We start from the raw sequence: 14,379 nt of genomic DNA, 5'->3' as shown, positions 1-14,379 counted from the left end.
TGGAGCTGGCACGCCGCTTTGCCACAGTCCTTCCCAAAGGGTCTCAGGTACAGGAGTCAGACCAGTGGGAAGCTAACTCTGAAGATTTCAGCTGCACAGGTGTGACAAGAAGAGCACTTGAACTGAAGGGAGATCCTCAGGGTCAGTGCCAAAGTGTCTGTGAGTTCCCTTAAACTTTGACCTTTAAGTGCCCTTTATCCTTGGCTTTCACTCTACACATTCCCTTGCTAAGGAGTCCTGTCCTCTGATCACCGAGATCTGCATTCAGGTCTGTAGCAGGGCCCAGACAGCTGCTGTGGGAGGACGTGCAGGCCTGCCCGGGGGTCGCTGGCACACAGAGGCATTACATTGGCTTCCGAGTCTAGATCTATAAATATATTTATTATAATATAACAAGAACTTAACAATAAACGTATACTATGTACAATACCATTACAGAGAACCCTGTTTTATATCATTCACAGAAATAGCCAGTTTTGCTCCAGTGTGATAGATGAGGAGAGAAACGGAATCTCAGTGTCATCTGTGTGAGTCCTGCTGACCACTAGCACCTCCTTTGGAGGCAGACGCACATCATCGCTAACGTTAGCCCTGCCCCAGGCAGTTAGAAATTTGTGCTCCAGTCCTTGGGTTCACACTTGCACCCTGTTTGACATAAATACTTTAAATGACATACAATGTATGTAGTTTTGTGCTTATTACTTTTTAAAAGAATAAATAATATTAAAAACTGCATAACGAAGCTCGGTATCTTGTCCAAGTGGGAGCCACACTTGTAGTGCTAGAAGTTGATGCCCGACATTGGAATCGGAATTTTGTGTCATCAAATACTGAAAGATGGAAAGCATGTCCTGTCCTCTTCTCCATATAAATGGTTTTTTTTTTATTATTATTATGAAATGACGGCAAGTTGACTTCCCAGATATAAAAATGGTAAATGTGTTATTTGGTACCAACTCCAACTAAACAGCAGCAGCAGTGGCAGCCGCATCCTTCGTGCCCTGGAATGGAAACTGGTCACCGCGTGAGGTTTGTGGGTCTGAGGACTAGCGGGAAGGCCTTCTTCTTTGAGCCATGGTGTGACCTCCCTCCTGGCTCCCCCTTCTCGGGTTAATATGCTACAAGAAGAGTGATTCTGCTCTTGCCCCTCAGGCCTTGGCTCGTCTAAGAAGGCTGTCCCCATCCTGAGAGCTCTTGTGGCAGGTGCCTTAATATATAGCTATAAATATCAAAAATAGTCTCCTGTGCTTTGCAGACATTTATTCTCCCTCCTTCCCTTCCAACCCGGCCTGGGTCCTCAGCTTTACCTCATGGAGGGAGCTGGACTGGTGTCACGAGTCAGAACTGGTTTCCTTCTGGAACAGAGTCTTCTTCCTTTGACAGTGCCTCCATGAGGCACAGCTTTTATGGGGCTGTCTGGGAGTTACTTTTTCTAAAAATAAAACGGGGTCATTCACACCCCCCCAGGAGAGATCCTCTATTCTGCACATAGAAAAATTAGAGCAAATGCCCCACTCTGGCACTACCTACAAAGAGCTTTGGGAATTCCTGCATTATCCCTCTCGTGGCTGCCGCTTTCTCTCGGTACTTAAAAATAGCCTTTTGTTTATCAAGAAAATGCCTTGGAAACCTAAATAACTCATATTGGGTAACAGAAAGCTAGCACAATCACCTTGTCCTTCTCCAGCAAAAACATGGTAGAAAACCCTGTGAAGGGACAGACGGCTGTCCCCAGCTGTCCCCGCCCGCGGCTGCCCCTGCAGGGCTGCTCCAGTCAAATCTGGCTCCTCGCGGCGGCTGGACTTTGCTTCGACCCAGCGGGGACCAGCAGCCTCCTAGGCCTCGTGCCCCATAGTATTGTTCCTTGTTTTCTGTCAGCCACTGGATGTGTAGATTGTTTAAATACAAAAGTAGGAATCAAAGTGATAAGGACACTTTGATCTTATTCCAAGAGAGCCTGATGCCTACATTGTCCTAGGATAACTATGGTTGGCTGGGGATCAAGCTTGCTCTGCAGGAAGGAAAAAACAGCTTCTCTCTCCCAGTTGAAAAATACGTGGAACTCTATTGCACCGGGCAGAGTGAGCGCCTCCGTTCAGAGCAAGTCCCTCTGCAGGAGCCCCCAAGGCCTGGCTCGCTTGCTCAGATGGTTGTGGTTCCTGCTGCTTGGAGGCTACGCCCCCATTTCCCCCAAAGGTGAGGATGATTTTCTACATTCAGTGTAGAGAGTATTCAAAATGTTTAGAGCAGTGAGTTCCTCGATTGTGTCGGTCGGCCCCTTATTGGTGTTGCTGAAAATTGACCTCTGTGAGTAGCATTTGCCTCACCAGATGCGTCCACAGTCTCGTCGTGGGCTTTCTGCTGATGTCAGCCGCTTTGAATATATTTCTTTATCACGACGCAGCCGTGTCTGAACACAGGGCAGGGCATGTGGGGGAGGAGGGTCCATGTGTTGGTTGCAGGCTCGTAGGCTTCCATGTTGCCCAGGGCAGGCCCCTCACTGCTAACAATGCCTCCAGTTGCATAAATCTTGCCATCGAGCACCACGGCACTGTCAGAGAAGGTGGGAAGAGAATTAGCTCTTTGATTTCCACCGGGGACCTGGAGGTAGATTCTCAGTACCCTGTCCTGTTGCAGGCTGCCTCTCCTCTTTTGCAAAAGTCAGGTGGGATCTTGCTACTCTTCTTTGTCCTCCGACCTCAGCTGGTATAAGAAAAGCACCTTTCCCCCAGGGCCAATCAGGAGGCCATGCTATATGACCCGTCAGGACCCAGGCAACTGACTGAAGTCAGCTGGAGAAGAGCAGCCTCTGTACAGGTGCTCGGTTCAGCTCACTGGGTCTCTATGGAGCATCTTTTGGGTGTTGCCCAGACAAAGCCTTCCTACTGCTCAAGTCCAGTTGGGATCACAACTCACTAGGATGATAGCAGACAGGATAATAAGGAGCTAAGTTGTAACTGAATATCGGCCACTTGGGAGTTTCACCCTTGCTGAGGTGCTCAGAGTCAGAGTTTGCTGCTGTGATTCCTTCACACGTGTGACCTGATGCTGCTGCCCGCCCGTGACTGCGAGGGCCCGGGGAGCTCTCTGCACCACTACCATGGCCGCCCTGGATGCCTTCCCTGTTAAACTCACGGTCCTGCTGTCTCGGGTGGCTCTCTGCTCCTCTGCACCTACTCCCTTACTGCATCTCAGCTACCCCTTCACGTAGACGGCTACATCTACATTTGCAGGCCTGATTTCTCCCTCCTCTCAGCTAATGGCCATTTCTTCTTGGCTGTCCCCTGAAACTGAACAGATACCCTTTCAAAGTCTCCACCCATTTTTGAAAGTCTGCGCCTCGATGGAACATGCGTGTCTAAACTTCTCACCAGACGCTGAAGCTCCCAGCCTTCTCTCTCAGAGCTCCATGCCCTCTGGGCCCCTCACACTTCTCCCTTTGTGGCACATCTTTCTCCTGCTTCTCTTGCAAGACCCAGCTTAAGTCTCCCCTCAGGCAGCATCTCCCCACGCCCACTCTTACTCTCAGATGGGGCGTGGGAGCTCCCCCACCACCAGCGGTGCTCACACTCCGGTCGTCTTGATCAGTGGACGGTATTGTCAGAGTTGCCCTGCACGCTGCCACCATTTAGAGCATGGGACAGGGAAGGAGGGCTGGAGAGCTGCAGATTCTTCACGCCAACAGGAACTTAGCCGTTACCTAGTCCAACGGCCTGTTTCATAGATAGAACTAGCCCAGAGAGGGGAACTTATTGGCCCAAGGTCACAGGGCACGTTAGTGGTCAGTTGTAGCTTTTCTAGCCTTGCCACACAAACAGTCGGCACTCAATACATGCTTCATGCTGTTCCCACACTGAGGACTTGGTGACCACCTCTGCACAGGTACAAGATGTCTCCAGGAAAGCTCTGCTATGGAAATGCTACAAATGGGATCTTTTGGGCCCCCTTTTTATTCCTTGTTCCTCAGTCTAGGGAAGGATGGGGTAGAAGAGCAGGGTCTGTGTCTCACTGCCCAGGGTGGTGCTTTCTCTGGGCCAGAGCACCCGGGAACCAGCCCGCTCTGACCTCTGCCTCTCTCTTCCTGCGGGGCTGGTCTGGGTACAGTTGCTGCCCAGTCAGCTCAGGGACTCCAGGGGCAGCTGTGCCTTGTGCCTCACGGGGTCCAGCTCCAAAGAGCCATCAGGATCATGTGCACCATCAGAGCATTCTCCCCAAAGCCACTTGTCCCACTTAGGGTGTCACACAGCTCTGGCCTGGCACTGCATCTTGTCTCCTGGGGGACAGCTGACCTCACAGCACCACCCTCACCTCCAGCTGACCGAAGGGGTGGCATTAGGGACCTGGCGCTGGTGCCCATCGGAAGCCCTTCATGTGCGGCTTTGAGACGGGGTCAGTTGGAACCACAGGGTCAGGCTTCTGGGCCAAGGGCTGCTCTGGGGCGTGTCACACCCTGCTCTGGCCTAGGCACTGCTTTGGCCATTGGATGGTGGTCAGTTACTGTGCTCCAACCCCTCCTGCTGTCCTCCCCCGCCTCCTCCCCAACCCTTGCCCTGGTTACTGGCCCCCTCACCTGCAGAACTGGCGAGAGTGATTCATGTTGGGGCCCGCCTTAATGTTCCCTTTGTCAGGGTCGTAGATGGTAGTGGCTCTGGCATAAGCCCCGCCCAGGATGAAAACGAAGCCGTTGAGGGTGACGGCAGGAGCGTACTTGTTGTCTGCGGGAAAGCAGGGCAAGGCAGGCAGGTCAGGGCCCTCTTCTAGGCTTCCCCTCCCCTTCTCTGTCCCAGCAGCCCCCCAGAGGATGGGAGCTGGAAACACCTCCGAAGTCACCGCTTGGCCTGCGGACAAGGCTGGGGCCAGGAGGCACCTGGCATGGATTGGCCCACCCTCTTTCCAGGGAGTGGGATCCGCAGCTGCACCTGGGCTGGGGGCTCGCCTTCCCCCACCCCTCGGCCTTGGGTCTGCAGAGCCATCAGGCTTAGCCAGCCCTCTGGGCTTGGGATACTGGGACTGAATAAAACCATGAGGTGGGGCTGGGGAGATTGCTGGTTCTCACCAATCATTGGGGACTCGATGAAGCTCCATGTGTTGGTCTGTGGGACATAAGACTGGAGGACGCCGGCAGCTCGGCCCGCCTCATTCACACCACCAAACACATAGATCTTACCGCCACACACTGTGGCTGCTGCTGAGTGCACCGCCTTGGGCAGAGGGGCCACTGCTTCCCATTGGTTGGTGATGGTGTCGTACCTGTTGAGAGAGCAGAAAGCCCGGAATCAAAGATGGGCCTTGTGCAGGGCAGGGGCCCCAGCCAAGGCAGCAGACTTTGGGGGAGCACCACCATCCGCTTCCTACCTGAGATCACACAGCTGGGGCACTTGGGATGAGTCACTCAAGGCCCAAACCAACCCTCTCAGCCTTCCTCCTGAACCTCTGCGAGGCTCTTTTCTGTCTGTCGATACTTTTATGCAGACTCTTGTCTCCCTTCCTTTGCTCACACAGGGAACCCCAGGTTCTGGGCCTCTCCATCCAGCTCAATCCCACCCTTTCATTCAGCAGTCCTGCACTGGGCACCTCCTATATATCCAGCCCATGGGCTGGAAACTGGGGAAAAAGTGGCCTGGCTGGGAACAGAAGGGGAGGTGAACTGACAGGGTTCAGTCATTAATTGACATCTCAGTTCAGGGAGTTGCCTAGGGTGCCTCAGGGTCTCTGGCTTGGGAAACTGGATGGAGGGGGCACTACTCATGACACAGGGAATCAGGGTTGGGAGAATTTTGGGGAGGAGGATGATTTTGGTTTTATTCACGGGGAGTTTAAAGTATCTGTGGGTCACAAACTGTGGGCAGTAGGGTATGTAAGTCTGGATTAAATATTCAGCTTTGGGATCACTGGCACACAGATGGAAACTGAAGACGAGAGCGTTCACAAGGAGAGTGAGGGGCGAGGATGGCCTCGAAGAGTGAAGAGGCGATGTGACAGGAGGCAAAGCTGCAGGGCAGAGGCTGTGGCAAGAGAGCAGGCAGAGTCCCAAGGAGGACGCCGGTGGCGGTGTCAAGGGCACTTCGCCCAGAATGGGCTGCTTGTGTGTTGAGGAGGGGCTCCAAGCCAGACAGTGGAGATGGCCTGGGGGCCGTCTCTTGGATGAAACTTAGCTGGGGAGGTGGTTAGGGAGGGTGGGACCTAGAAAGGGCTATGGAGCTAAAGGGGTGATATGCTGATAAAATAATTAAAAACTAGTGATATGCTGATAAATCTTTAAAAACCAGCTCTCTCGGGAAGAAAGTCTTGGTGTGTAGCATTTGCTGATTTCTGCGATGTACATTCTCTCGCCATGGCTGATGTCAAGCAACCAGTGGGACATCACTGAATGTGGAGTTGGGAAAAAACGCCTGGCAGCACACCCGGACAGAGTGTCCTGCGTGTACAGATGCAGTGGGTTTATATGACCTCCAGAACATAAGTGATAGTAAAATAGAGTAAAAAACCCTCGATAGTGATGAGTTTTGAGTATGGATTACCACTGTTTTTAAATAATTTATTTAGTTCTAAGTTTATATGACTAATTTTTAATAATATCTGTAGCTAACTTGCAGAGTTCCTGAAAATTTAACAGTAGTATGAGCCAGCTCCAGCAAACCATGGGTTTTAATTTTAGGGGGGAAGTTTTAATTGTGTTTACATGCTGATAGAAAGGAGCCTAGCAGGATAAAGAAAGATGAAATATATTGGAAAGAGGGGGGCGAGCTGATGATGGGAGGCTCCTGGTAGGTGGATGCAAATTGGATCCAGAGTGGAGAGGGAAGTGGTGTCCTTTTAGGTATGAGAGAGGAAGGCAAGGATGGCATGAGCGTAAGGACATATGCAGGAGCAATGGCGTGAAGAGAAGCACATTCTTGGTTAATGGCTCCATTTTTTCTGTGAAGCAGGAGTTGGAGTGGGTGAAGGTACTGGAGGAGTCTGTGGGGTAAGTGCCTTGAGGAGAGAGTGAAGATGGGAGAGGGCAGGAGACAAGAGAAACACAAAAAGATGCCCTGTGCCATGAGGACCCTGTGGAGTCTGCAGGGTCTGCAGGACTGCAATACATAGTGGGGCCAAGCTATAAGACTGGGATTTTCTCCACCAGCAATCAGCCCCTGTGGGCCAACATGGAGATGGTAAAGGGATGGATTGAACAGGACAGAACAGATCTGCCAGATGTGTGGTGCAGGACAAAGTGGCAGAGTCAGAGGATGGAGAAGTGATAGAACATGAATTTCAGCAAGACAAGGAAAGCAGTGAGAACAGGCAGCAGCTGACAGCAAGGGCAGGACTGGCATGAAGCCGACTGGCCATTGAATGGGGGTCTTCCTTCCTGGGGCAGCGGTGTCTCTGTCAGTTGTTCCCTGGGGCCTGCCCTCCCGAGCATTCACTCTGGATCCTCTGTCTGTGGCTCACTGTGCTGTTCACTGCTCTTCCGTGGGTTCTGGACCCAAGTAGGGGGCCTGTTCCGTGGGCTTGCTACACCACCATGCACAGGTCTCTCCCAGCACACCTTTCCTGGGAAGCACACAGGGCCCACTTTCCTCTCGAGCCTCCTTGGGACATAAGCCATCACACAATCACAGCTCAGTGACCCAGGAAGATGGCCTCTCCCAGCCGGTGCCCCTGGCTGTGAGACGTCCAGCTCTGTGCCTGCACAGACTCAGGATTTGAGAAGAGGCTGGAGTACCTTAGAGGGCAGCAGGGGCTGATTCAATTAAGCCCCAAACCAATGATATGTGGCTAATAGGCAATGAAGTAAGTGCCTGTTTGGACAGTGTCAGAAGTTCAGATATCTGTTTTTAAGCCAATGTGGCAGAAATCCAAAGAGCTCCTGCAGAAGGAGCTGGGAGACAGTGGAAGATTATGTGGCTGTTAGTCTTCAGGCTTTCGGTATAATGGCACATTCTGCCCAATGCGAATTTCTTGTTATTCCAGGTGGCTGATTGCCAAGCCAAAAGCCCTCCATCAGCTCAATCTGTCAGCTTCCTGCTTGAGAAGGATATGCTAATGACATGCAAATGACCCCGCGGAGTGAGGCGCTCTGCTATCATTTATCCGGTAACCACAGCTACTGCAATATATTGCTATAAAGTATTAGACCCAGTTATTTATATAATGATATAATACAGGTTTGTCTATTACACTGTTGTTTTAATCTATAATTATATAATCTTACTCTATTTCTGTAATACAGTAATGTAATGTAATTATAAGGCACCATACATCTCATTCATTATCGATATAAGAGCAATTTGTACCATTAGTGCTTCCTGGGGAACAAAGCGCCCTCGTGTCTGTCCCCATTCCCCTGACCCTCCTGTCACCCTGAATTCTCATCATTGCCACTGTGTGGCACAGAAACTGACTTGACCAAAGGGGGTCCAGCCATGCTCCTTGGGAAACAGTAGGCATCCCTTCCCTGCACCTTCCACCCAGGAGCCTTCAGGTCTGCATCCTGTCCCTACAAGGATGGCTGACAGATCCCAGTGGGCTGGAAGGGGCTCAGGGCACCCTGTTCTGGACTGCTCCTCCATCTACTAGGGTCCCCAGGGGCGTCTTGCTCATTCTGTGCCCCAGCTGATATTTTATAGTGGAACAAAGGTTTGGCCAGCACCCAGGGCAGGCTGGTGCAGGCTGCTCCCGGGCCTTGGAGAACTGCTCCTGAACTTAAGGGGAGTGGAGTTTGTTCCCCCATCTTGGTACATTTGATCCTTGAACAAATCCCTGTATTTATCAACAACTGTAAGTTTGCAAAATGAGTAATCAGTGTCTTAGGAGATTAAAAATAGCTGACAAAAGCAAGACAGGATGACAGATCTAGCTCAGTTTACTCCTACATAGAAAATGTCTCCTTTTCATGTGTTTATAGTGGATGACAAACGATTGGAAGCTGGTGCTTCTGGAAAGCTCAGGGCGTGATGGCCGTTCCATGGGTCCCACTGAAGGCTGTCTGCACGAGGGCTAACCCAGGTTCAACAGCAGCATTACTAGCTCCATGATCACACGGGGATTCCCCATTACCTCCAAATCAAAATGACAATTAAATGTTGTTGCGAGCCATCTCTGGGCTCCACTTGGGGGAGTTAAAAGCCCACAGTGAACATCCAGAGCCTGTCTCACTCTGAAACCATCACTGCCGTAGCATTTGTCAAGTGTCCAATTAGCCATCGAGGGAAAAATACAAATTGAGGGGTTTGTGCGACTCCACAAGCAAAAAGCTATCACGCGGGAAGATGTACTTTCCGTGGCAACTGATGAGGGAGGCCGGGGTTGTGGGCTAAGGTGTGGGGAGAATGTGGGAAAAGGGCTTCGGTGGTCTTAGTTGTGACCCCCTGGGTTGGAACCCGGGCCCAGTTCAGCCTAACTTGTCACTGACTGAGGCACTAGTTTCTCCAAAAGCAGGACTGCACCACAGTGCCCCCGTTCTGCTGCTGACTCGTGAAGCGTCACGAGCTCCTTCCGCAGCTTCTCTCCAAGGTGTCTGTTCTCTGCAAGAACATCTCCCCGGCTCACAGAAAAAGGCTGTGCCCCCAGAGAAGTGCCCACCTCCGGCCCACACCTGACCCCTCCACTAGGTGCCGCCGGTTTCAAAGGGCTGCAGTGAAGAAGCCAGCCTGGGACTTCCAGCAGAGGGCAGGCTCATACACAAGGTTCCCAGGACCATGGGTTTGTACGCTCTTCTAGAGAATTCTAGCAGACTGGCCAGATCCGTGTGCAGTGACCCTTCTCTGTGTTACAAGCAGATTTCCTGGGATGTGTGGGATGGAGGGAGGAAGGGAGCTCCCTGGTGTGTCAGCTCCGCTTGGCAGGGACACAGAGGCACCACCCCCAGCATGGCACACATTTGTGCCATTGGTTCCAGCTTAGCCCTACATCCCAGCAAGTCTCTGGGCTGCTGCTTCCAGGCCGAGTAAGTTTCCTAACTGCCTGGTCAGGGCAGCCAGGCCCATCCTGTGCTTTTCCATGATTGCGTCTTGTGCCTCCAGCTTGTCTGAGCTCCTGAATGGGACAAGAGTGCCCCATCTCAGTGACTGGACAGCTGTCATCCTCCCTGCCTCTACCCCGCCACTCCCAGTTCTCTCCCTCTGCTGTGCGTGAAGAGCCTGGGACTATGGCCTTTAAATGGCCAGTCTCCAGTGGGTCTTAACTGGGTGGGCGCTGGGGAGGAGCAGTGATATGACTTTAGCTTTCAGGGATGCCCTGTCGTGACCGTGGCCTCATTACCTCTCCACGTGGTCCACGTTGCCTGCCACGCCGAGTCCCCCGAGGGTGTAAATCTTCCCATCGTAGACAAGGCTGTTGTGCCGACAGCGGGGGACCGTCATTCTGGAGACAAGGTTCCAGTTATCGAGCAGGGACATGTAGCACCAGACATCGGCCAGCGTCACCCCTGATTCCATCCCACCTGTGGGCAGTATGAGAGGTCCAGAGAGCAGGCAGGGAGTGAGGAAGGGCCCAAGGCTGGGCAGGCCCAGTCCCAGCGTCAGGAGAAGGCTCCACCGGCAAAGCAGACTCTTCTGGGCCTTAGCCTTCCTTGGCCCTGCTGTGGGGAGGGCCCCCCTTGGGAAGCCTGTGCCCCGTCCCCAGCCCAGCCCTGAGGGGCCTCACCTGAGAGGTAGATGTTGTCCCCCGCACTCACTACACTGAAGAACTCGCGGTCATAGAAAGGCAGTGAGGCCAGGGGGTACCACTTGTTGTTCTGTGGGTTCCAGCAGGTGACGGCCACCAGCGAGCGCTGGGTCATCCCCACCATCTGACGGCCCCCAACCAAGACGATGACCTCGGCCACACCTGCAGGGACACAGGTGGGCACCCTTGGGACACACTCGACACTGTGTCAGCATCTGTGCCCCGCTGGGGGACCACCCAGAGTTGGGTTGGCCACACAGCGCCTGCATATGGAGGGTCCCTCCATACCTGCCGAGAGGCGGGGCCGCGTTCGGGGCGTCTGCATCTCCTGGCGGGCATGGGGCAGCATGTGGTAGCGTTTGGCCTCGTTGACCAGGTCCCGACATGCTTCCGATGACTTGATCAGCTCCTCGTTGTCAACCACGTTGAGTAGGTAGCTGGGGTGGATGAAGGGGAGGCGGACCACTGCCAGGAGCTCCGAGGCGTACTGCGGGGTCAAGGAGACACGGAATCCTCTTAGATTATATGGTGGAACCACCTCTCGAGAGCCAAATTGAGAAGGGAAAAAGGAGAGGTGTGGGACTGTGTAAAACGGGCAATTCAAGTCTGTGTTTGTCTTGGGAGGGTCGATACTCAGCTTGCCCCAGCCTGGCACAGATAGTGGGAGCTCCCAGCAGCCCAGGCGAGGAGAGAAAGAGGGGGGAGTCTGACTGGCTGCAGCTGACCCCGGGGGGCACCATCCATTTGTCTCTTCAGCACCTCCTTCCTGCCGCCACTCAGGTCGTGGGCCTCTGCTTCATACCAGGCTGCAAGGGACTGAAATGAGGGTCCTGATCCTGGAAGAGGTGTGCCTGGGGCAAGAACTCAGGAACAGCTGGGAGGGCCCAGGAGAGCTGATGGTGACCATGAAACTTGAAAGGCATAGCCATCAGAACCTGGCCTCCCCACCACCAGCAAACCCCTTTAGCGGCATTCTGTTGGATGCTCTCACCTGCACTGAAGTCTTTTTATGAACTGATCTAAATCCCTGCTCCTGTCTGGCAAACTCTTTGTTCATCACTCTAGTTTCATCCAACAAATAATTGGTGACCACTTTCTGCTGTGCATTGAGTTTGTTATTGGGGGTGCAAAGACCAGTAACACCCGTCTCTGACCTCCAGGTGTACACAATTTGATGGTGGGGGGAAGACGCGTCACATAAAGGGTGGGGCCCAAAGGAAGTCTAGTTAGTGGTTGTGGGGGCGCCGGATAGGGTGACATCTGAGCCGGGTGTGGAAGGATTGCCGACTTCTCCAGGCTTCAGGTGAGAACAGGGAGGGCATTCAAAACACACGCAGAGGCACTGGCGTGTGAAAGAGAATGGTGCATTTGGGGGTTTCTGTGGAGTTTATTCTTGTTGGATGCAAAAGATTTTGATGGGGGATGGAGAGCAGACAGGGAGAAACCAGACTGGAGAGGTCAGCTAGGCGCTGGCCTCCCGGATCTCATGCCTTGCTTGCCAAGGGCTGGGTAGCGTTTCCTGCAGAGTGGGCGAGGCACTCATGATGGGTTTTAAACAGCGACTGCATGATCACACACGCTCCTTATGAAGACCACCAGGCGGCAGCGTGGGAGTGAATTGGAGGGAAGAGACTGAATGCAGGGAAAGCTCTCAGGAGACGGCTGCAGTAATCCTGCTGAGGCGTGGGGCCCTGAATGGGGAGAGAAAAGTCTGCCCTGGTAAGAGGGAGTCAGGAGGCAGAAGTGACAGCCGTGTGTGGCCAAAGGGAGGCGGATGGTCTGGGAGGAGGCCCGGCTTCTACCTTGAGTGATGGACTGAACTCACGATGTCTAGGTCTGGGGGCTTATGAATTAGAGGGGTGGGAGGACATCAGCCAGGTGTCCAGTAACAACCAAAGACAGAGGTCTGTGCTGGAGACTTAGATTTGGGGGTTGTGGTGGAGAAAGGCAGTCACTATTACAGCTGCCCTACCCGACTCTCTTCCTCTGAAAAAAAATGTTGCCCTATCCCCACCGGGTCAGTCAGAGGACCACCTTGTCCTGGCCCAGTGGCGGGGGCAGGCGGAGAGCGTCTCTGCATCCTGCACCCACCCACGGCTACGGATCTCAGCACCTGGCCCATCCCAGGTGCCTCTTCTTGCTCCACATGCAACAAGGTAGCCGCTGCCATCGGTCGCTCAGCTGCCCCAGCTCACTCTGGACCCCCTGGCCCTGTTGTCCCACTTGTTGCTCTCTGGTGGACACTGAGCTCTCCTGAGGGCTACCTGTGTGTCTGCACTAACTGCCGGAGGCGCCTCACACACGAGGACAAGGCAGTTCCGTTCTAAGCAAGGCCGTCAGCCAGTGCCTTCTGGTCCAGAGATGCCGCTGGGCTGTGCTTGACTTCCTGGGACTCTGGTGCCCTCCTGGGGGCCCTGCCCCCCTTTCCTTCTGCCCTGGACTGTGGCTCTGATTTCTCCAGCTGTCCCCTCTGAGGGACTCGCCCTCCCTCCTGTCCGGTGCGCTGTGGTTTCCCATCTCCAGCGTGGCTTCCATTTGTTCCAGGTGCTCTCCACCCTCTAGACAACCAGAGGTGGGGCTCCTGCTGCTGGGTCTGGGCTCACGGGAGCCCCAGGCACGCTGGCTCAGGCACACACTTCTCTCTGCAGGGGCCTTGTGCCACCCACCTGGCCCTGTGGCCTCTCGGTTGGCTTGGGTCTCCTTCAGTTGTACTGCCAGCCCTCGAGAGCCCTCTAGTGCCTGATTTCTTGTCTCTCATTCCTCCCCCCGCAACCTGCCTGCTGCCCACGGGAGCAGTTCCAGCCTCCCTCTGCCAGGCCTGCTGGCTGTCATTCGCTCCCACTGCTGGGCAGACCAGGCCGCCCTGCCTTTTCTACTTCCCTTCATCCCTGCTCCAGACGAGGTCCCTCCCCTGTAGGGGAGAGTGGACAAGCAGGGTGCGGGTGGGTGGGCCCTACCTGCGCGCGGGACACAGGGTCCTTCTTGATCCACTTGATGACGGTCTCGTACACGAGCTCCTCGGCCTTGGTGTTGAGGCTGTCATTGGAGATGTAGGCGATGAAGTCGTCCTTGGAGATGCTGAGGATCTCCTCCTGGGCCGCCACCTCGGGGAAGATCTGCAGCGCGAAGGCCTTGGCCATGTGGTAGAGCTCGCTGCACCGCATGGCCTCGGCCATGGCCAGCACCCCCAGGCAGTTGCTGGCCGTCAGCTGCTTCTCTGGGGAAGAGCACGGGATGGGACCACTGACCGTAGGGCCCTGGAAGGGGTCATTACCTGTTCCCATCACCTGTCACTCTGGATCCCTCTCGGAGCCCATGCCCTTGTGACCTGCCTCTAGCACCCAGTGTCCCCACAAGACCATTCCCTGTGTCCCTGGAGCTTTAGACCCCTCTTCTGAGTTTCCCTCTGCCCCATCGCATGCTGACTCCCAGGGGCCTCCCTCTGCTCCTGCAGGTCCCAGCAGAAGGACCGAGACTGTGAGTGTGGAGTGTCAGAGCCAGGCTCGGAGCCTCCTCAATGCGTGTGAGTGAAGGAGCCCTGGGCCTCAGAGCCTGGACCTGGGCTGGGGACAGGGGTCACACTGAGGCTTATGGTGTCTTCCACAATTGTGACAGGTCAGTCTGGGGTCACAGACTCCTCCTACAGCAGTAACCCCCCTCTATCTCCCATGGGCCCTGGCTTCCCCCAGTCTGACCTCCAGGCCTGGGGTCAGTCTGGCTGGTGCT

The 14,379-nt window shown here is 54.2% G+C and overlaps 1 protein-coding gene across 3 annotated transcripts in view; it reads right to left on the bottom strand.

The window, feature by feature from the left end:
* Nucleotides 1-360: 360 nt before the first annotated feature.
* The window catches only part of KLHL29 (kelch like family member 29), a 295,554-nt gene continuing 281,535 nt past the window's right edge, over nucleotides 361-14,379 (bottom strand). For all 3 annotated transcript variants that reach the window (XM_032497107.1, XM_032497108.1, XM_006192714.3), the window contains 7 exons: nucleotides 13,611-13,870; nucleotides 10,942-11,140; nucleotides 10,633-10,815; nucleotides 10,249-10,429; nucleotides 5,057-5,250; nucleotides 4,571-4,715; nucleotides 361-2,551 (listed from right to left, as the gene is read on the bottom strand). In XM_032497107.1, coding sequence (XP_032352998.1) covers nucleotides 2,368-2,551; nucleotides 4,571-4,715; nucleotides 5,057-5,250; nucleotides 10,249-10,429; nucleotides 10,633-10,815; nucleotides 10,942-11,140; nucleotides 13,611-13,870 — 1,346 coding nt within the window. In that variant the 3' untranslated portion in view covers nucleotides 361-2,367. The remainder of the gene's footprint in view (nucleotides 2,552-4,570; nucleotides 4,716-5,056; nucleotides 5,251-10,248; nucleotides 10,430-10,632; nucleotides 10,816-10,941; nucleotides 11,141-13,610; nucleotides 13,871-14,379) is intronic.

The sequence above is a fragment of the Camelus ferus genome, chromosome 15 (assembly GCF_009834535.1).
Source record: "Camelus ferus isolate YT-003-E chromosome 15, BCGSAC_Cfer_1.0, whole genome shotgun sequence".
NCBI lineage: Eukaryota > Metazoa > Chordata > Mammalia > Artiodactyla > Camelidae > Camelus > Camelus ferus.
Note: the sequence above shows the minus strand (reverse complement) of the source record. Positions and strands in the feature narration are given on the sequence as shown.